The sequence below is a fragment of the Mus musculus genome, chromosome 5 (genome assembly GCF_000001635.26).
Source record: "Mus musculus strain C57BL/6J chromosome 5, GRCm38.p6 C57BL/6J".
NCBI classification, from domain to species: domain Eukaryota; kingdom Metazoa; phylum Chordata; class Mammalia; order Rodentia; family Muridae; genus Mus; species Mus musculus.
Window position 1 is genome coordinate 108,266,877 of NC_000071.6, and position 23,056 is coordinate 108,289,932.

Below are 23,056 nucleotides of genomic sequence, written 5' to 3' on the forward strand. Positions count from 1 at the left end.
CTTTAAAAATATGTTTTCAATTGCTCTGCTGTTGCTTTTCCACTGAACGTGTGTCTTCAGGTTTTTACAGCTTTTCACTGCCCTTGCCTCTCTCTCAAGCTGTTTTGCCATTTGCTTCTTTAGTCTTTACCACTACATGAAAAGCCTTCCTTCCCCATTCTGCCCCATTAGCTTCTTGTTGACACATATCATTTCTTTTTGACCTTTTAACAAAGTGATATCACCTCTTTCATTTATGTCCTTACAGTTTGCAGCTGTACTATGCTGTCCAGAGTCCATCTTTGAGTTATCAATCCTCTTTCCTTATCTTCCCCAATGCAGGCATTGCAGCTGGGTGCCACCATTTCTGACTCCTACTAGTTTGATTTTCCAGAAATATTTCTCTGTACCATTTTCCCATGTGACTTCATTTACAATAGTCCTTTAAATGTGTAAAGTCTTTACTGACATTTTCCTTTATGTTTTTATACTTCTTTTTCATCTTTAAAATCTTGTGAACTTTTAAAGTTAAAAATACTGTACTTCAAACCTGGAGTTGAACTCATTTGCAGTGGCCAAGACCTTTAATCCCAGCACTTGGGAGGCAGAGGCAGGCAAGTCTCTCTGAGTTTGAGGCCAGCCTGGTTTATAGAGTTCCGGGACAGCCAGGGGTACACAGAGAAACCATGTCTCAAAAAGCAAAAATAAAATAAAATAAAATAAAATAAAGAAAAGCTGGGGTTGCAGGTATAAACAATTTAGACAGTGGCTTGGGAGAACTCAGAAGCACTCTGTAGACATGACTCCCATATGAGAAAGTTTGCTTATAATATAGTAATAGCACAAAATGGCAGGCTAACCAGGTAACAGTTACCTAGGACTTAACATTCCATCTAGATTTTAATATTTTATCTAGGTCTTTATACATCTGAACCAAAATTTACTTATTTTGAAGAAGAAACTTGTTCTTTATAATCAAAGATTGAACTTACTAGCACTGATATAATGAAGAATATTTAGTTCCCAGCAAGCATTTTGGAGAAAATGTTGAATGAAAAAATTAACTCAAGGCTGGTGTTCTAGCTCAGTGCTGAAGCTGCATCTAGTAAGGTGGGTAGGAGGGGATGGTTGACAATGATAGTCTCCTGGAAACCAGACATCTTAAAGCATTGCCACAGTCCAGCTGCCAGTCTATCAACAAAGAACACGATGAACTAAACTGTGCACGTAGATTTAACTGGCTTAGTCCTTTCAAAAGTTACAACTTTCCACTATTAATTAATGTGACAGTATGTGAGGATTTGCGTGTGTTGAGACAGGTTTTTTCTGTATTGCCCTGGCTGTCCTGGAACTTGATTTGCCTGCCTGAGTGTCGTGTCCTAAGTGCTGGGATTAAAGGCGTGAGCCACTGTCGCCCAGCTGAGCTTATCTTAAAAAAAAAAAAAAGTGATTTCTGTGATGAACGTGGCACTAGTTATTAGTAATCACTTGGAACGAAGCAGATATCGGACTCTCATAAGATAAACCTTTTTTTTTTCTTGTCTTCCTTTCAAAAGCAAGTATGCAGAGGGCCATAGCTCATGGTATGCCAAACATTTTCATTACTTTAGATCAGACTACCAGTTTCCTGACTTAGCCACTTGTGGTACCGAGGACAGCCACTTCTTTGAAGGCTTCATTTCTTTCTCACAAATGAGAACAGGGAGCTCTGATCTGAATGCTGTGAAGTAGTTGTAAAGGCCTGTCCTCCCCACTCTGCTCTTTTCACTCCGCGCCCTAATCCCGACAGCTAAGGAGATAGGAAAAGGAAGTTCTTTAGTAAGGACCAGGGCTCCCCTGCCACGTGGCCCTCCGCGGGCCCTTCTGCCCGCAGAGCAAGCGAGCTCCAGGGCCCGACGGAGGAGACGCCGGGTCGCCGTGCGTGGGGGAGCGGCAGGCGGAAGCTGCGGGCTGCCAAGCCCCGCGGCTCCCGCCCGTCCGGGAGGGGGTAGGGGCGGGGCGTGCACACGGAAATCCATCGAGGAGGGCGGGTGGGACCTGGGGAGTTCGACTTCCGGTGGCGCAAAGCGTGCCGGGATCAGCTTGCGGCAAACCTCCTTCCCCGGCCCGTAGAGAGACCACCGTTAGCGCCGCTCCTGCTCGCACAGCCTGCTCTCGGCCACACGCTTGGCCGCTGCGGCTCCCGCAGTGTTCGGCCCGGTCCACTTGGTTTCCCAGGCAGCCGGCGTGCGCTCAGCTGCGGCTTCGGCAGACATGTTGTGAGGCGGCGGCGCGGGTGCCTGAAGGATGGTTTGGCCGAGGCGGCTGCAACCGCTGCTGGTGGCGGCGTCCTCGGGGGCTCCGGCTCTGTAGAGCTGACCCTGCTCAGTGTCCGCCCGGGACCGCGGCCGGGCGGGTATTCCTCTGTCTTGCGTGCGCTCCCGTGCCGTTTAGGTTCGGTTAGACGACAGCGCCAGTCCGTTTGAGGCGACACGCAGGGTGGTTCTCCAGCCCTGGGAGTGGTGTCCCTAGAACCCTCAGCCCCCTGACCTTTCCTTCATATTCCCACTAAAATCTCTCACACAGTGGGTGTTCCCTGCCCTCCAGCCCTCCTTCCTGGTTTCTGCACTCTCTTCTCTGAGCTTCCCGGACCCCAACATCCCTCTCCAGGGACAGCCTGTTGAGAAATCTTCGTGGAGTGGTGGACCAGAGGCGAGGAGTTTAAAAGTTGGGGCTTGAAAGACAGGAAGATACGATGGCTTCCTCGTCTGGCAACGACGATGATCTCACTATCCCCAGAGCTGCTATAAATAAGATGATCAAAGAGACTCTTCCTAATGTCCGGGTGGCCAACGATGCCCGAGAGCTGGTAGTGAACTGCTGCACGGAATTCATTCACCTTATATCTTCTGAAGCCAACGAGATTTGTAACAAGTCAGAAAAGAAGACAATTTCACCAGAGCATGTTATACAAGGTAAGCGATTTGTGTGGGATTTGGTTTCGATGAAGGATCAGGGGAACAGTCAAGCTAATAGAGTAACCACTTGGCGTCACAGAGCCTTCATTCCACTTCACTAGTAAGCACAGTTAATGAAAAGTCAAAACGGCATAGAGACAGCTTGTACCTTAAGAAAACACCTATGTAGCATTCTTCTGACATTGTTTTCATCCGGCTAGTGCAAATAAGGAGTGCAGACATTAGGGTCAACAGACATCCGCAACCCCTCACTAGTACAGTTTCCAATCAGGTCTTAAAACAACAAGAATTGACTGCCCACAGCTAAACGTGGATAATAACAACTGAGAAAGGAAACTCAAAGTTCTCTCTTGGAAAGTTAAATTTTAGAACTTCGAGCATGAGTTGAGTCAGAGAGTACCTCTCCCTCACCTGTATCGAGGAAAAGATTCATTTTTGAACACAGGGGTAGGAAAAACCCTTGGGCTGGTGACGGAGGTCAGTGGTGTATCATCTAGCAATCTTGCACAAGGGTCCTAGCATTGAGTTAAAAAAAAATATTGACATGAGTGTGTTAAGTGTTGTAAAGTTAATTGCTTTTCAAAAAGGAAGTATATTTTTGCTTTAAAATCGCTAAGAAGGTGGAACAGTCATCACCAGGTAACCAAAGCGAGCACCACATTTTTTTCTTTTTGACTCCCTCCAACTATTGATTGTTCTTTGAAGATTATTTGTAAAAGATGACTGGGGCAGGGCGGGAACGACAGTCCTGGGGCTTGAACGTAGGGCCTGACACACGCTAGTCAGCATTCTGTTGCCGGTCCTTCTCGCCTGCTGGTCCCCTTTGGATGTGTTTATACATTTATCTTTTATTGAAAAGCACATCTAAAAGTTTCGACAGTTTCTTCCTTATGCTGGAAAAGACTAGGAGACTTTGATGGTTACAGGAAAAGGAGACAAAAGTGCTCTTGGCAAATTTTGGGAAGTACTTTCTGTGGTTTTTCATGAACTCTTAGGAGAAGGTTGCATTCAGTTTGAGACAGTCACTTCTGTTTTATAATAATCTATTGGAAATGCGAACAATTTCTTGATTACTTTTATTTAAAGTTAAAAGGAACAAATTTAATCATACTCGGCAGGTAGTTCTCTACCATTGCCTTTTTATAAAGTTAAGTGTTAAATAATTTTACTTTCTTGTTAATGTCAAATAGAGAGCACATGTATTCGTATGGAGCATATCCATTTTACACCGTCAATATTGACAAGAAGATCAATTGATTAATTTTGAGCCTTTATCCTCTGCTGATGGTAGATTAAAAATACATCCTGCTGTGATGAGGGTGTCTCTCAAGGCTGAGTACTTAGCATGGCAGAAGTCAATCCCAGTAGGTAGTGGAGCCATGATGGTGTGTGTGTGTGTATGTATATAAATAGTCATATTATATACACATATACTCTGCCATTTCAGTACATAGTAGATAACTAAGAAAAAAAAGCAATTTTTTTTTTTAGGGTTAGGAAAGGCAAGATGATAATAGGATCCTACTGTGTTGCCTAGCCTGGCCTTAAACTTAAGAGTCTCTTCCTGCAGTATCTTGAATACTGGGATTATGGACATATAACCACCGTTCCCTGTTGCTTATTTGATTCTTTTGTGTGTATGTGCTGAACTTATGTGTGCTAGGTAAGCACTGCACTGCAGAGCTATATTTCCAGCCGACATACTTAATTCTTAAAACTGGTATTTTTAGAGCTGGGCGTGGTGGCGCATGCCTTTAATCCCAGCACTCGGGAGGCAGAGGCAGGTGGATTTCTGAGTTCGAGGCCAGCCTGGCCTACAGAGTGAGTTCCAGGATAGCCAGGGCTATACAGAGTAACTCTGTCTTGAAAAACAAAACAAACAAACAAAAAAAACTGGGTTTTTTTTTTTTTTTTCCTTCTTGTTTGGTTTGCTGAGTGGTAAGAAAAATGGAAGCCAATGTGTTTTTCTTTTTTTGAGTTTTTAAGTCTTTGAGAAGATATTTAACAAATAGCTAGCATTTCCTTTGACTCTTTATGAAGGAATAGAAGAACTGCCTTTGTCAAGCATCAACTTTTTAATGAAAATGGCAGATTTCAGTAGGATCTGCCTAAACATTTGTTTGTAACCACAGAAATGGTGATTGTTCCAAAAATCTAATGACACAATCTGTCTTCCTGGGGGAAAGCTCATTCTTTTCTAGGATATATTTAGAGTTCCAGTTGACATGATTGAAGTGTAGCTGTAGCAAGCCATGTACTAAATAGTTCAACTTTGGAATGTGACTTCAGTTTAATGTATGACTTAGAAAGTTACACTGAAAGGCTATTTTCTTCTGTGTGATGATGGCAATCCACTATTAGAAACTGAACTAGTCTGTTGTCATTCACAAATTTACCCTCATCTTTTAATGTTGCCATTAAGTATATAGGAATATCTATAATTTTGCTCAGATTAGTGTAGATTTTACTGACATCTCATATTATATAATCACCTTAAGTTTTGTTTTGAGAACTTTTCTCTCTTCCCCCATCCCCTTTGGTTGTGTTTGTTTGTTTTTGTTTTTTGGAGACAGGACTGGAACTCACTTTGTAGACCAGAATGGCCTTGAACTCAGAGATCAGCCCATCTCTACTTTCCAAGTGCTAGGATTAAAGGGATATGCCACCACCACTGCCCAGTTAAACAAAAAAGGTTCATGTTTCTTTCCTTTTCTTTTTTTTTTTCTTTTTTTTTTTTTTGTTTTGTTTTTTGAGACAGGGTTTCTCTGTGTAACTCTGGCTATCCTGGAACTCACTCTGTAGACCAGGCTGGCCTCAAACTCAGAAATCCGCCTGTCTCAGCCTCCCGAGTGCCGGGATTAAAGGCGTGCACCACCACTGCCCAGCCTTTATAGCCTGGGCTGTTCTGGAACTCAGAGATGTGCCTGCCTCTATTTACTCCTGTCCCTACCCTACCCCTGCCCCCTGAGGGTTGGAATTAAAGGTATATACCACCATACCTGGTTTATTATTTTTCTTAAATGCTCTTTTTTTGAAGATGGTATTAGAAATTTCCCCCTGAGCCCCATGCATGTTAGGCAGGTGCTTTGTGTTTACTACGCCCACAGCCTGAGGCTTTTGTTTTTCTCCTTCAACCCCACATTTACTAATGTATTTATTTAGCATTGTGGTAAGAATATAGAAATGATTCTCAGACCTTAATCCTAGTTTTCTGGGAGTACTGAACCATGGATGCCAGGGTTCTTCATGCCAAGCTGATGAGGGAAGAATCTACTTTGACCTACATCATCTTGCTGTGTTTTAAGTGAAAAATAAGCATTCTTCCCTCCCACAAATAAGAAACTACAGAAACGAGGGGTTGCTAATTTGTGTGTTGGTTTTTAATCCAAAATGTGTTTGTTAGGATGATTCCGTACTCAGATTAGTTCAGGTGCTTTTAGAGCTGTTGCTTCTTGAAGTAGTTTCCTTTTGTCAGCTGTGCTTTTCTGCCCGTAGGCTAACAGGACAGTGGAGCAGCCAGCCTACAAGACAACAATTTGTGCTTGGGTAAAGACTAGGGATTTTATAGCATCCTGAGCACTTGACATCCATGAAGTAGGAACTGGGGCTTTGCACCGGGTGCTTTCTCCCCCTTTTCTTTCTTCTTGTCTTTTAGAGAAGGATGAAGATCTTTTGCCAGAAGCATGTTCTTGCAGGGAGGCCATCACTCCCTGGAAAAGGCTGGTTTGTGTAACTGAAATGGGGCTGCACAGAACTTTTTTCTGTTTTGAGTCTGAAATGCTGACTCTCCTTTATTGGGACAAGTGTATATTAATTACTACAATGGGTTTAATGAAGGAAAGAAAAACTTGACTATTCTTTCATCTTTCTGTAACTTAATGGATATATGTTTCCTGCTTACTTTTTTTATATTGGAACAAAGTGTCATTAACAAGTAAATTCCAGATATTTGCCTTTTTGTATCTTATTCAAACCACATGTCATTCTCATAAATATACATTTTAAAAATTAGGGAAAAGTGAAGGCCTGTGACTTGAAATGTTTTGTAGGCCTTTGTAGTACAACCAATTTAAGTATATCTCCAACTAGCTTACAAATAAATGAGACTCAAATTATGGTTATTTTATTTGGCTTTGGCAGTTACTGCGGGTCACCCCTAATCTTCTCTTCTGGCTGCTGGCCTGGCTGCCTCCCCAGTGGTGTCCTTCAGACACTTGCTGCTTTTCTTGACCATGTGCTCATGGCTCCTCTCCCTTCATGGTGGCTTCTCCTCTCTCTCTTATTCTGAACTCTCCCAAAGAGGACATACAAAACTGTAATCATTGAAAAAAACAGACATTTGTATGTTGATAAGGGAAGCAAGATAATCCAGATGCAGCAAGATGATAATACGGAAGCCATCCTACAGAATCCGGATTCAGATTCCGCGTTGCTGTGCTTCCCTCCATGCCTCCATCTCTCTCTATATATATATTTTTTTTTCTTTTATTGTTCTTCAATTCCTGCTTCACTTAAGATCTGTCAGATAGATGTTCTGTGCTAGAGGGCTGAAAATAGATACTCCAGCAGTATAAAGAATATTGAGGACTGTCCAGGTAGTCACCTGACTCTGTCATTCTCTTAATTTTTGGAGTTCTTGAGCTTCCTGCATACTCAAGTAATGTTTGTTCCTTCTCTGATCTCTGAAGGGGGTTGAAGACCAGATAGTTACAGTCTCAGAATTAAACTTAAGTTGTTTATCATTTAAAACATGTTCTAGGTTTTAAAAAGTTTTTAGGATGGTAATACAAGTTAAAATAAAAAAGATTTAGATAAAAAATTGTAAACTCATTAAGATAGGATAGATGATAAAGTACTTTAAGTTGCCAAATATAAGTGGACTGGACCTTATAAATGTATATCATGCATTGTAGTCTTCATAATTGTTATAATTCAACTTTTATTTAAAAGTAAGAGACTTTTATTAGACTAAAAAGGGGAAGTTTAGAGAGATCATTTTGCGTATTCTATGGATGCCTTTCCTGTCAATTAAAAAGCCTACGGCCTATGGCTTAGGAGGAAATAGAGGTGGGACACTAGGAGGAGAAAGAATTCTGGGAGGGAAGAGGGGAGGGAGAAGCCCTAGAAGAGGTGAGGAGACATACTCATGTTACCTAGGTAACCAGCCACATGGCAAAATGTGGTTAAAATAAATGTTTTTTTTTTAATTATCATCTAGTCAGAGTAGCCTAGCTATATGGCTAAGGTATTTGTTAATATAATCTGAGTCTTATTTCTGGGAGCACAGGGCTGGGAGGCAGAACTGGGGATTAATTACAATAGACTTTAACCAGTCTGTAGTCAAGTATTAAGGAAGTAGATATATATGGGACTAGAGAGCTTGCTCAGAGGTTAAGAGCACGACGCAGCTCCCACTTGCCCATTAGATGCTTCACAGCTGCCTTTAACTCCAGCTCCTGGGGATCTGTGCCCTCATCTAGCCTCTGGGTACTACACTCACATGTACAGATCTCCCTCTGACCCCCTCTTTCTCCACCCCCTCATTCATACACACACAAATAAAAATAAAACTTAATAATGGTTGATAAAAATATTTTGTCTTAGCCACTCAAACAATTGCTAAATAATTGTGAATTATGTAACATTAGAAAACAATAGTCTTTATCTCCCAAAAGGAAACTAACACAAAAAATAAGTGCTCCCTATGTGAGAGAAAGCTATATTTTCTTCACCTTTTCATGCTTTGATTTCTGTAGCACTGGAAAGTTTGGGCTTTGGCTCTTACATCAGTGAAGTAAAAGAAGTCTTACAAGAATGCAAGACAGTAGCATTAAAAAGAAGAAAGGCCAGTTCTCGTTTGGAAAACCTCGGCATTCCTGAAGAGGAATTATTGAGACAGCAACAGGAATTATTTGCAAAAGTAAGTAATATGTTTTGAGTTATTTTCATTAGAAATCTACTAAAATCAGTGTTTTGTTTTGTTTTTTAATCACTTCATAGATCAACATACCTAGAGGATTCTTTCTCCAGCTCACTGATTATTACAAAGTCAGATATTTAGAACTTGGCCAGTTTGACTTTGGTTTATTAAATGGTTGCAACAACCAGTTTTTTGAAGAAAATAATTCTAAATACCTCTTGGATTTTATCTCTTTTTTTTTTTTCCCCTGATAGAATGATCATTTAAAAGCATGAAAATGCACTTGGACATCTTTATTATGAGTGGAATACAGGGAAAACCTGGTTAACATTTCTGTATATCAAGGTGTTGCTACAAACTGGTTTTGAATTTATAATCCTCTTGCCCATTAAGTACTACAATAAAAGAAGCATACCACCAAACCTCAGTGCATTTGAGCCTTAACATTATTAGACACAAGATCCAAGTAGCATTTAATCAGGGGTAGAAAGAGTTCTGGTTAAATATGAATACTGCTCTTCTGGAGGATCTGTGTTAGGTCCCAGCACTCACAGTGGGAGGCTCCAAGAAGATCCAACACCTCTGTCCTTGAGGGCACCAGTATTCATTGCACATAGCTCCTACAGACACATAAATGTACGTATGTAATTAAATTAATAAGAGAAAAACATTTTCCAATATTTATTGAGTTCTGACCATTTGTTAATCACATTACCATGCAATTTGTATATATTAGCTCATTTAATCCTCATAAAAATCCATAAAATGAAGCCGGGAGTGGTGGCACACGACTTTAATCCCAGCACTCGGGAGGCAGAGGCAGGTGGATTTCTGAGTTCGAGGACAGCCTGGTCTACAAAGTGAGTTCCAGGACAGCCAGGACTATACAGAGAAACCCTGTCTCAAAAAACCAAAAAAAAAAAAAAAAAAAAAATCTATAAGATGGGGGCTGGAGAGATGCCTCAGCCGTTAAGAGCACTGACTGCTCTTCCAGAGGTCCTGAGTTCAAATCCCAGCAATCACATGGTGGCTCACAACCATCTGTAATGTGATCTAATGCCCTCTTCTGGTGTGTCTGAAGACATAAAATAGTCTAGGATGGGTAGGCGAGATGGCTCAGCAGATAAGGTGCTTGCTTGCTATTTCTGGAATTTTCCACTTAATATTTTGGTTGATTCCAGGTAACAGAAATTATGAAGTGAAACTGCATATGGGGAGACCACTGTATTGTTCCAAGTACATCTGCTTTGCTATCTGAAACCCTCTTTAGATTCTACTTCCATTAGGGGCTAGTGTAAGTCAATGGGCCTTGCTTCTCTTCTCTGTTCTTCCAATTCCTTTCACCAATCCAGGAACAATTATTTATTAGGTCCTTTGAGACAGGATTTCACTTGGAGCCTAGGCTGCCTCTGTCTTCCAGCGCTGGCATTGTAAGTGTCTGCCATCACACCCAGTGTCCAGAAACATTTTTGCACTGGCTGTACCAGTTTGTCCTGTAGTAGCAACAGAATCCAGTCTGCAGTTTTCTCAGTTCCAGAACCAGCCTGAACCTGTGCCCTCCTGGGTGTGGGTCCCCACAGGTGGGTTTTCCATGCTTTCGTACTTAGTGAATACACCTGCTCTCTGGAGTCTGAGTTCAGTTCCATCAAGTTCCTTTAAGCTTAAGTTTTAAACGCTCCAGCCTCTTCTTTTGTTTCCAGCTTAGATTTGTGACGGCTGCTTATATTTGGCATCCCTGATATCTTAGTGTTCTTTTGCTTTTTTAGTTACCTGTTACCAATTTTATATTTGGCTAACATCTTTTTAGTTATTTAGATTGGTTCCCAGAACTGATGTTAATTCTCTTGCCTGATTATACCTTGACGAGTGTAGGAAGGAGAAAAAAATATTTCAGTTTTATTTGAAATAAGTGTACAGTTTAAACAGTAAGTGAAACTTAGGAAATTCTAGGTAGGTTGGATAAAAAGAAAGACAATGAAAATGCAAAAGTATAGTATACATTTGTGAAACATTTTATGTTCTAGGTTTCTTTTTAAGCATGAGGGTAGAAAATTGTAATGAGAACTCAGAAGAAAATATCAGAATAACTGTTGTATTCTCTATGGTATTTTTCCCTAACTGTACTGGAGACATTTTAAGCCACCAAAATTATGTTTATATGAAAATTATAATTGAAGGAACAGAAAATAGTGCCAAAGAGAGACCAATGCTATTTTTTTTCCTAATCGACCTTGTTAGTTTATTTGGGACAGGGGTTCCCCTGTAGACCTGGCTGTCCAGCTCAATCTGTAAACCAGGCTGGTCTCAAACTCAGATCTGTCTGCTTCTGTCTCCCGAGTGCTGGGACTAAAGGCGTGTAGTGTATCACCCAGCTCTGTCAACCTTTTTAAAAAAAAAAAAAAAAAATTTATGTGTGTGGGTGTTAATTGCATGCAAGTCTATATACCATATGTGGACATTACTTTCAGAGGCCAGAAGAAGGTATTGGATCCCTTGGAAGTGGAGATAACAGAAAGTTGTGATCACCCATGTGGGTGCTAGAAATCAACCCTGATCCTCTCTGTAAGAAACCCAGTACTCCTAACTGCTGAGCCAGCTCTCCAGCCGCTCTATTAACCTTTCAGTTTCTTCAGTTGAACTAAAAATAGTAAAGTTATTGTTTTCTCGATATGTCATAATTACATAGTGCTTGGAGAATATCTACATTTAATGATTAAGTCTGTTAGTTGATTTAATTTATATTTTACTGGAATGTATACATTTGCTTTTATGTTTTTAATTCTTAGGCTAGACAGCAACAAGCAGAATTGGCCCAACAGGAATGGCTTCAAATGCAGCAAGCAGCTCAACAAGCCCAGCTGGCTGCAGCCTCAGCCAGCGCGTCCACTCAAGCAGGATCTTCACAAGACGAAGAAGATGATGATGACATCTGACATTCACCACCTGGGCTTTCAAGAAAACAGTGAAAGATATGCCTATCTGTAATTCTGTATGCATCTTGGTGGACTTACCATTGGTATTCTAGAGACGTCTGTTGTCTGGTTTCAACTACTGTGCTATACATGTAAAACTGTCTCTTTGAACTATTGAAAATTTAAGGTTAAGTATAATATCACCTTTGGATTTGTAATGGTGTTTCTGGAATCTTAGACCAGTGTGAACCCTTTATTTGGTCAATAAACAGTGTTACAGAAAACTTCAGGTTTATAAAATACAGTGAAATTTATAGAGATCTCTTAATCTGTATTTGTATTTTGTCTGCCCTTTGAACTGAACTAAAATTGAGAATTTATATAGCGATGGGGCATGATGTGATGCAGAATACATTGAATCAGGTTGGTGAAAAAGTTCAGTTCTATATAGTATCTAAATTTTTTGTCTTTTAAGGTGAGTATATATGCAGGCAACAATTATATATGCTCAGATAAATATACTTGTTTAGAGGAAATCTCAAATAAGACATTCAATAACTAGGAAAGAAATGTACTCACTAGTAGTTGTATAAATTTGGTGAGTTATATTTTTGATTTTGTTACTGTTTTGTGTAACAGTGAAGACTGGTTTTATTATAGTATAATTTATCTTGAACTACACTATGCCATTTCAGAGACTGGCTAATCTTGAAGATTGTCACAATTCTTACTGTTTCACTCCAGTTCAGTAATTGTTCATAGTCTTAGTTGTTTCGTCCATTTTTTGAGTGTATAGGTGGGACTTGTGAGACAGTTGCTTGGGTTCTGTTAGTTTAACTGAGGTTGCTGGATATTCAAACCTTTGCTAGGGGAAATAAACGAAAGCTAATGAACATGTTTGCTATGAAAAAGGGCTTTAAATTTTTATTTAACATGTAGTGTACTTATTGTTTGGTTTTAGTGTAGCATTTACATTTTCTCGACTAGGTGGCCTAAAGAATCCAATGCTAACTTTTGATAATAACATCATTGTCCCCGTCATCATAATTTAGTAGTAGCTTTAAAAGTTTTGTGTTTGCTTAAAAAGTGTCATAACTGCAGCCCTATATGAAGTGTTAACTTGCTTGTTAAAAGGAAGCAGCTTTAATTTGGTTCCAGTGCATAAAGTGTGGTAGTGTTTGTGAGAGGGATCCAGTGTATTTGGTGAAATGGCATATTACTTATATTTTGGAAACAAAAAAATGCCACCTAAGATAATAATATAAGTCATTAAGTTCCTATGTCAGTTGCCAAGCCATTTAAATTTCTGTATTCACCAAGCCCCAGAAGAGATTCTAGCTGCTAGGATTTGAATTTTGAAAGCTAAGAAATGTTTATAAGTATTAGATTTCTTAATATTCATATTTTTGAGTTTTAGAAGGGAAATTTATATGCATATTGTTATGCATTTATCAGATATTCTTCCCCCATATAACAAAAAGGGTAGTAATTTTGCTGAATGTTTTATGTTGAAGTTATTTCAAGGTATTTCATGGATATGCCCATGACATATTTGGAAAAAATAGAAGGAATTGATTTTTTCAAAAAGGTTAAGTACCAAAGGTAGGTAGTTTAGTCTACAGAAATAAGTTAGTCACTTTTGGCTTTTCTAATTTGTACTGTAACATTCTTTTATTTTGTTTTAAATATATGTTTCTCAAGTAAACAATTTAGGTAATTTTCCATACCTTTTTCTTTCTGATGCAGACTTCAGGTTAATTAATATTTTACTGCATCTGATGATGTATTATATGTTTGAAGCCTAGTGACTTTTAATTTTGATGTTCTTGTGATTTCATATGTTGTATTCTTCAAGCAATAAAATTCTGATGTGTTTTATAAATTGTTTTTATATTTAATGATTATAGGGCAATTTCTGTTTTCATTTTCACAACTTTGGAGAACATTAAACCCAAAAGGCATTGGTTGTAGTGTGTAGTGCCCCTTATCATTAGTTCACTGCTATTTCAGAAACCAGTTTTGCTTGTTTTTGTAATGTCCAGGTACAGGAACAGCAAAGCTTATTAAGCAGTATCTTGTTATTAGCATTTAAAAGTCACAGCTATTTGTTGCAATAGTCATTAGAATAGTTTAGTCTTCAAGAAACAAAATCCCTATTTTTTGAGAAATAAAGTTATTTAGTAAATATTTTCTCATCTCAAATAGATATTTTTTTCCCATCGGATTAGAAGATTGATATACTAAAAGGTCCTATTTATTTATTTGTTTATTTATTTATTTATTTGTAAGACAGGATCTTACTTGCTTAGCAAGCCCAAGTGGCTTCATAGTAGCAATTTCTTCTTGCCTTAGCCTTCCAGGCACTGGTGTTGTACATCTGTGCCACCACACATTACCAAAAGGGGAACTATTTTTAAAACTTTGTATACCATATCTGCAGAAGAGGGCACAGATTAAAGTTTCACAAACTAAACATAGCCCTCAGGTAAAAACACATTGTAAGAAAAATCGAAGTCTTTGCTCTTTTTTTTTTTTTTTAATGTGTCTGTATGGGTGTTTTCTATATAGTTATATCTCTGTACCACTTGTGTATTGGTTGTTCAGGAGGAGAATGTCAGATTCTTAGAACTGAATTACAGCAGGTCGTGAGCCACCATATAGAGATGCTGGGAACCAAACCTAAGTCTTTTGGGAGAACAGCAAGTGCACTTAACGAAGGAGCCATCTCTCAGGCTGCAGAACTTTATTTTTTTTCTATTTAGACATGGTCTCAGTATATATAGCCCAGGATGGACTTGAACTTACAAGAGAACTGTTTGTATCTGCCTTATTACTGTTGTGATTAAGGACATGCACCACCCTGCCTGCCTGGTTTCTACCCCTGTTTTTAACAGTCCTCTTCTTCCAACAAGAGATTTATTCTATAATTTTATTAATCTGAAGTCCCAACCAGTTTCATTAGTTCAAAATTAAGTTACCAGCAGAACTGGTTCCTTCTACAGGTAGGTGATGGGAGTCTTTCAACTTATAACTTCCTTATTCTTTACTAATGGCTCCTTCTCCACATCAAAAGCCTGTTTTGGTCTCCGTGCCACGTTCTCTTTATAGTCAGATCTTCCTCTACCTCTTTAAATTCCAAGATGATTCTCCACTTACAAGATCCTTAATTACATATGCAAAGTCTCTTCCCAGATAAAGTGTTATTAACAGGCTCTAGAGATTAGAGCCTGGGATATCCTTGGAAGCCATTGTTCAACCTCTCAAAGTGAAAATTCACCCATGTTGTCTTATGTAGTTATTTCATTCTCATCAGTATTTTTAAAATACTCCCAGAATTTATTACTTTACTGTTGATGGGCATTTGAGAATTTCTAGTTCTGGACTATTATAAATAGTGCTATGGACAATATTCTTTTGATGAACAGCACTTCTGTTGAATATATGTCTAGGAATGGAAATGCTGAGTCACAACTTGTACATTTTTTAGATTAGTATGTATTGTCAGATAGTTTCCAGACTGCTTATAATTAGGTACTATTTTAATGAAGACCTTAATAATGAATTACTCTATAATGGTTTAGCAGCCTGAAAATATATTTTGAAACACTTAAATTATAGTAAGTAAATTCTACTTCTAAAGTAGGTCTTTGCTATTTAGTATCCTATAAGAGAAAAAAAAAAGCAAAAGTGTGAGTTGGAGAGATGACTCAGCAGTTAAGAGCGCTGCTTTTGCAGAGAACCTCAGTTCATTCCCAGCATTCATAATGGTGGCTCACAATCATCCTTAACTCCTGATGCAGGGACTCTGATATCCTGACTTCCCTGGGCACCATGCATGCCTGGTGATAAGCAGTCCCTGGAACCTATGGAAAGGTAGAGGGAGAGAACTAATTTCTCTAAGGTGTCCTCTGACCTCCACATGTGTGTAGCATATAGTAATAAAAAATTTTAAATTAGCTGGGCACACGCCTTTAATCCCAGCACTCGGGAGGCAGAGGCAAGCGGATTTCTGAGTTTGAGGCCAGCCTGGTCTACAAGTAAGTTCCAGGACAGCCAGGGCTACATAAAGAAACCCTGTCTCGAAAAACCAAAAAAAAAAATATTTTTTTTAAATTATTTGAGGCATTTGTTCTTATTGGCATAGCAATATTAAGTACTCATTGGATTATTACTCTTCAAAAGAACTGCAAATTTTAGGTAATCAGTATTTTGAGTTGTAGGAAAATGTGGCATAATTTCTTATAACATGGTTATTTCCTTATGTTGGACTCCAAATGGTACTTTACCAACTCAAATGACCATCAGAAAGAATTATTCAGACAGCAGACACACTTCTATTTGCTTCGATTCTTTGTCTCCTCCTCTGTCTTTTGGCTTTAAATCCTGTCCATTCCCTGCTGCAGACCTTTCCTCACGGCCAGCTTCCAAGCCTCCACCTGTCAAACTGACTCAACTGGAGAGCGTGGCAATTCCCTATCCTCTCTACCTTGCTGTAGCACACAGACCAAGAATGGTTAAAATGAAGAGAGATAGCTGAATAAGTGACCTCTTGTCTCAAGTCAGCACTGGTCCCTACCCAAATTCTTTTTTTTTTTTTTTTCCATTTTTTATTAGGTATTTCGCTCATTTACATTTGCAATGCTATACCAAAAGTCCCCCATAGCCACCCACCCCCTCTCCCCTGCCCACCCACTCCCCCTTTATGGCCCTGGCGTTCCCCTGTACTGGGGCATATAAAGTTTGCGTGTCCAATGGGCCTCTCTTTCCAGTGATGGCCGACTAGGCCATCTTTTGATGCATATGCAGCTAGAGTCAAGAGCTCCGGGGTACTGCTTAGTTCATAATGTTGTTCCCTACCCAAATTCTTAAAGTAAAATGAGGTATAAAAGTATTTTTTATCATCTTGTAGCAATTGTTTTCTTGGAGGCTTATTGCCTCTGCTAACCTACACCTAGATTTGGAAGCTTCTAGCCTCTGTACAATCTAATCTAGGCCTGGAATGTTTTCAGTCTCAGAGACTTACTGCTGAATAAGCTCAACCTTTGTAGTTCTTTCTGTGCTCTGGCTGGCTGATCAACTCACCAATTCAATCAGTCCTTTATCACCCTCTCTCCTCCTCTTTTTCCTCTTCTTCATATGAGTTTGATAATATGTTCTCATCTTCTGGCTCCTTCTCATTTTCTGGCTTGTTCTGTCTTTACCTATGTCTAGTTTGTTCTCTCTTCAACCTGTCTCTAAAACTCTCTGTGTAAAACTACTCCCTCCCTTTTTCCCTCTCTCTCTGCACTGCTCTCTTAAGTAGCTTCCCGTTCCCCTTCTTATTAGAGTTGGGTGTATACTACTCAGTCAAATCTTTCTCTGATTCATCACTTTGTCTGCCACTCAATTAGACATCACTTTCAAACATGGCTGCTTCCTTTTACAAACTAACTTTATCTTTTCTTGCGCGCGCCGGACTCGACCAGCAAGAACGACGCTGCAACAGGATCCTTCTGCACACGTTTATTGGGAGAGCTTGATTGCAGAGGCGAAAAGACCCCGAGCCCAGAACTGGTGCTGCTTATATAGGCCTAGGAGAGGCGTGTCTCACACCCGGATTGGTTATGCATTACGCCTAATTTGCATGTTCCTCACCTGATTGGCTACTCTCTCTGTACCTCACAGAGCCTCATTATCATACCTCATTTGCATGTCTCACATCTGATTGGTTATATTCTCAAAGCCTCATTATCATGCCCGGGCCAGGCAGTGTCTTTGCAAAAAACTTTACTGCATATGTACACATTGGTTGTTTGTCCAAACTTATGCGTGGAGGCCAGCAGTAGTCAGTGCCACTCTGCAACGGCACATGTGGCTTCCCACAACCTTTATTGTTTTAGATTAAAGGTATGTACTAAGGGCATGTCTGTATTACAACCAGAGAGATTAAAGGTATGTGCTAAGGGCTGAGCCACACCACAACTACAAACAGGTTTTTTTCAATAAATAACACATTCAGAAACAGGTTTTTTTTTTTTTTCCAGTAAATAACAGTCTCAGGGTTCACAGTGTGGGCAAATATTCTGCAGCAGTGAAATCTTATAACTGTTTCTGTCATAAATCAAAAAGTAATAAAACCCTAGAACAAGATTTTTCAGGTTTAGCATTAACATTTGGACCTCTTTCTTTCTTTCTTTCTTTCTTTCTTTCTTCCTTCCTTCCTTCCTTCCTTCCTTCCTTCCTTCCTTTCTTTCTTTCTTTCTTTCTTTCTTTCTTTCTTTCTTTCTTTCTTTCTTTCTTTGTGGGAGGCTGTCTTATGTGTTATATTTTTCAGCATCCTTAGCTTAGCTCTAATGGTTAGCACCCCATCTAATATCACCTTCACTGGGACAACACCAAGATACCTATAAGTTGCTACATACCCCTCTGGGAAGAGAGAAAGGGGTTTAAGTTTACTCCTACCTTGTAAGTACTGAGATTACAATGTGTGCCACTACTTTTGACTACTTTTTTTTTTTCTTTAAAATGGAGGCCAACTGGGCCTAGTGGATCAAATTTGTAATTCCACTTCCTGAGACTGAGGATTGAGGCAAGAGAATCACTATGAGTTCAAGGCTAACCTGAACTACATAGTTACAAGTCAGCCCAGGCTACAGTGATTAAAAAGCCAAAATGAATAAATTTAAATTATAAGAACCCTGTGTTTCATATCCCAGTAATAAGCTTACTTTCAGATAAGTAGAGAACATGATCTGGTCACTGTGGGTTCTTATTTATGACTATAATTGAGGGTTACATTCTCAAGAGTACTATTTCCAGCTTTACTGTAGGAATTCCTGTCTGTATTCTGTGGTGTCCTGCCAGCGGCTCACATGTCTGGGTTCTAGTCTGGAAAGGCATCTTGGAAGCCTGGAAGAGAAGAGGGAGCTAGGCGGGCAAGAGGAAGATGTAGCTAAGACATTCATTCTGATCAAAGCTCAATTTTTTATTTCTGACACTCAGTTCTGAAGGAGGGGAAGGGGCCCGATTCCCGCCAAATAATCCTGGAGTCCAGTAGCAGGGTGACCACGTGTATGGCTCTGGAACAGCAAAGCTGCAGGCTCCAGCAGTGGGCGTGGCAGAACGATTGAGCGGCAAGCTCCACCCCAATGTAAACAGTGAAAGGGCTGTTCGTGTTTTATTAGCAGTGTCTCCTCCATTGTTGAAGAGCCAGCCTGTGCTGTGTCCTGTTTATGGACAACTTGGACAGCCTGTGACTGTTCTTGATAAGATTTTTTAATACCTTCATCAGCAACAACACTTATAGCTTGTCCCTTAAGTTGGTAACCTGTGCCTCTCATTGTTGCAATAGATCTCTTTCCTAAAAAACTCATGGCCATATCAGCCATATATGGCATTAATTTTCCTATTGACCTTCATGCCTTATATATTTAATTAATTTTGTACTTTTCTTTATCTGGGATAAACCTCCAACCCCTAGAAATTGTATATCTACCTTCTGAAGAGACTAATTTTGAGGCCAAGATTGTGGTTATACTATTGTTACATCAGCTCCAGTGCCTACCAAATCTTCAATCTAACATATAGTTTTAGCCTCTGACAATTTAGAGATGTTTGTCAACTTCTAATTGTTTCTTGATCTCTCCTGAGTTTTATGTTTTATCTATTGAATCGTCACTGACCTTAATATCTGGATTAATGTTTATATCCAGAGTAGCATACTTTAATTGTTCTGTGGATGAGTATCTCCACTGCTGACTTGAAAGGGTTGATCTGAATTTAATATTGAGGCCTATAAGAACCACCCACTTCTGGGAGTTTCCTGACAAGAGGTTACATTGTCCCTTGTTGATCTACATTATTCATTAGTCCAATGTTGGCCTTTATCCCCCCCCCCCTTTTGCATATTCCAGAAGGCTGAGGCCTTCTTTTGGAACCATTCTGGCTCTGTTTACAATTCTTTTTTAAATGACCTTGCTCACCACAATTAAAATATTTGGCATTTTGGATTTTTTCAAAACATTTTTGAGCCGGGCTTGGTGGTGCAAGCCTTTAATCCCAGCACTCGGGAGGCAGAGGCAGGCGGATTTCTGAGTTCGAGGCCAGCCTGGTCTACAAAGTGAGTTCCAGGACAGCCAGGACTACACAGAGAAACTCTGTCTCAAAAAACCAAAACCAAAACAAAACAAAACAAAACATTTTTGATCACTTGTCCTAATAAAGTCATATCATATGAATGAAATCCAATGCCAGCTGTATTTCTAATTTAGTCTTCTATTGGTGCTGATCTTGTTTTTATGGGCCTGATCACCCTTTTGCATTCAGAATTAGCATTTTCAAAAGCTTAAGATTCAATTAGTGCTTTCCTAACTGTTAGATCTGATACATTTCTTTCTATAGCTAAAGTCAATCTTTGTTTTTTTTTTTAAAAAAAAAAAAAGTTGGTGAATGTTTCTTTTGGTCCTTGCATAATCGGAGTAAATGATTCAAGTCCTTTTCCTGTTTCTTCACCCTTGTCTCAGGCATTTAAAGCTTCCGTGTGGCATAATGCCAAGGCTGCTTCATCATATACAACTTGCATCTGGACTTCAGAATATAGCAGCTGATCTTGAGAAATATTAATACCTCTGACCTTATTTCTCTGTTGTATCTCCCTAGCCCCTTCTCTCTACCATAAACACACTGCCATTGTGTACCAGGCCCTAATATTGTTCCTCCAATGGCCAGGCTCTGCCCATAGGATACTTTAACTGCCTTAACAACTGGATCCAACCCCTCCAGACACAGGCAGCCAAGCTCTACCCTACAGAGTAAGAAGCTCAAGCTCAGGACTTGAAAACCCATCAATTCCCACCTTGGAAATCTCTACTCCAGAAAGCTCTTCCTCCAAGAAATCCTATATAAACCATGTCCTTTGCTCAGTCCTGTGCTGCTGCTTGCCTGGATTTTCCCTTCCTAATAAGTTCACTTGTGTGAGGTTTGTTGCGTGTTATGACTTTGTGGTGTTTCTTGGCTTCGGACTGACAGGATACTTTCCCCCTTTATAGATCTACACTTGCATTGGGGGAAGCCTTTCCCCTCAGAGCTATAACATTTACAAACTCTACTTTTTAAATTTTTATTTTGCTTGACAAAAGCAGCCCTACTCTCCGTCAGATGTATTTAGAAACATTGTAGTTAAAATGGCATGGATGCTAATAAATGACCCAAAAGAAAACTGTTTTTGTTTCATAAAAATAGTAAAATGCTTGATGAAGAAGATAACGAACGTAAAGCCTGGTCTTCTGCTGTAATAACATCTGGTGCCTTGCAGCAGAAAACCAAAACCCAACCAAACAAAAACAAGCAAACCAATGAAAACCAGGAATAACCAGGACCAAAACTGTGTGAGAAACAAGGTATCATAAATTTCTAACACTATGTTCAAATTATTTCAAGGGGTGAAAAGACAACTCAAATCCCAAAAATTACCTTGATAGCACTTATCGACTTTACCATTTAAAAATTTTTTTTTTTTTTTTGTTTTGTTTTTCAAGACAGGGTTTCTCTGTGTAGCCCTGGCTGTCCTGGAACTCACTCTGTAGACCAGGCTGGCCTCAAACTCAGAAATCTGCCTGCCTCTGCCTCCCGAGTGCTCAGATTAAAGGCGTGCGCCACCAATGCCCTGCACCATTTTTTAAGCTATAAAGAATATAACACTAGTCAAATATGTCAAATAGTTGGTAGTGGGTTTATTTAAGAAATTTAACTCAGTCCACAGTTGCAGGTGGGTATTTTAATTAGTTTTATACAAAGTAAATAACTTTAGAAATTCATTAAATATATGTAAGCTGTCTTTGGGAAATTATTTATTCTTAAATGAATGCACACACTCTAGTAAGCAACAAGCAAACCTTCTTAGAGGAACATACTCCTTCCAATCTGAATGTCAGCCCCAGATGACTGAACCGCCGGGAAGATTGTAGGACTTCAATCTAACAAAAGGCCTTCCTTCCACAGCTGGGCGTGGTGGGAGGCAGGGGCACGCAGATTTCTGAGTTCAAGGCCAGCCTGGTCTACAAAGTGAGTTCCAGGACAACCAGGGCTATACAGAGAAACCCTGTCTCAAAAAACCAAAAAAAAAAAAAAAAAAAATACCATTGGTTCTTTTTTTTTTTTTTTTTTTTACTCTTTTTTTTTATTAGGTATTTTCCTCGTTTACATTTTCAATGATATCCCAAAGGTCCCCCATACCCACCCCCCCAATCCCCTACCCACCCACTCCCCCTTTTTGGCCCTGGCGTTCCCCTGTACTGGGGCATATAAAGTTTGCAAGTCCAATGGGCCTCTCTTTGCAGTGATGGCCGACTAGGCCATCTTTTGATACATATACAGCTAAAGACAAGAGCTCCCGGGTACTGGTTAGTTCATATTGTTGTTCCACCTATAGGGTTGCAGTTCCCTTTAGCTATACCATTGGTTCTTAAGGGTTAATAATCCAAATGGTCATATTAATCCCTTGAACATGAAAATGTTACTTAAGAAAACTGTTTTTGGGAATTTAGAAAAAATTGTGAAAACCTACCTCAGGATGTAGGTTATCAGTGCTCACTCTGGTCATTGGTTAATCTCATCACTTAAGAGTCTTGTCAACAATGGTTCATTTGCCCATCATCCACTTTCACCCCTCAGGAGTGTCTTCTTTAACAAGTGTACCTGTGGCCACTGCTCACTCCCAGCTTTGAACACTCCATTTAACTTGTAATAAATTCTGCCCATCTTTTACATAATGCTCTTTTTTTTTTGGTCTGAATTCATCTGATGTCAATCATCAGGATCAGGAAGGGCAACTAGACAAAAGACAAAGGAGGAAATATAATGAAGTAGAACAACTAGAGAAGGCAGAACTAACTGGGAGGGTCTTTTACTCAGAGATAACAAGATACATATTCTTTCAGGGGTATATGGGACCTCCTCCAGAAGAAGAGACCATTGATTAGGTTGCAATTGGAGTCCCAAATGAGTTTAAAGAACAACTATCATTTTTTTCCACCACATGGGACAAGGTAGGGGGGAAAAAATCAGGATGCTGGATATGGTGGAGCATTCTTTAAATCATAACATTAGGTTACATCTGTGAATTTAAGGCCAACATGGTCAACATAGCAAATTGTAAGCAAGTAAGAGCCACATAATCAGACCTGTCCTCCTGTCTCTCGCCCCCTCCACAAATCAACAAGTACACTTAAAATAGTGGTAAAAGAACAACTGGAGCTAGCTGACCACCATCATTCAATGCTCTTTGCATCTTGAGTCCAGATGCATATGAC

The 23,056-nt window shown here is 39.6% G+C and overlaps 1 protein-coding gene across 1 annotated transcript; it reads left to right on the top strand.

The window, feature by feature from the left end:
• The first annotated feature begins 2,020 nt into the window (after positions 1-2,020).
• Positions 2,021-13,645, top strand: Dr1 (down-regulator of transcription 1). Its single transcript, NM_026106.4, has 3 exons — positions 2,021-2,933; positions 8,693-8,856; positions 11,643-13,645. The coding sequence occupies exons 1-3, from the start codon at positions 2,714-2,716 to the stop codon at positions 11,787-11,789; spliced, it is 531 nt and encodes a 176-aa protein (NP_080382.2). The 5' UTR covers positions 2,021-2,713; the 3' UTR covers positions 11,790-13,645.
• Positions 13,646-23,056: the final 9,411 nt, after the last annotated feature.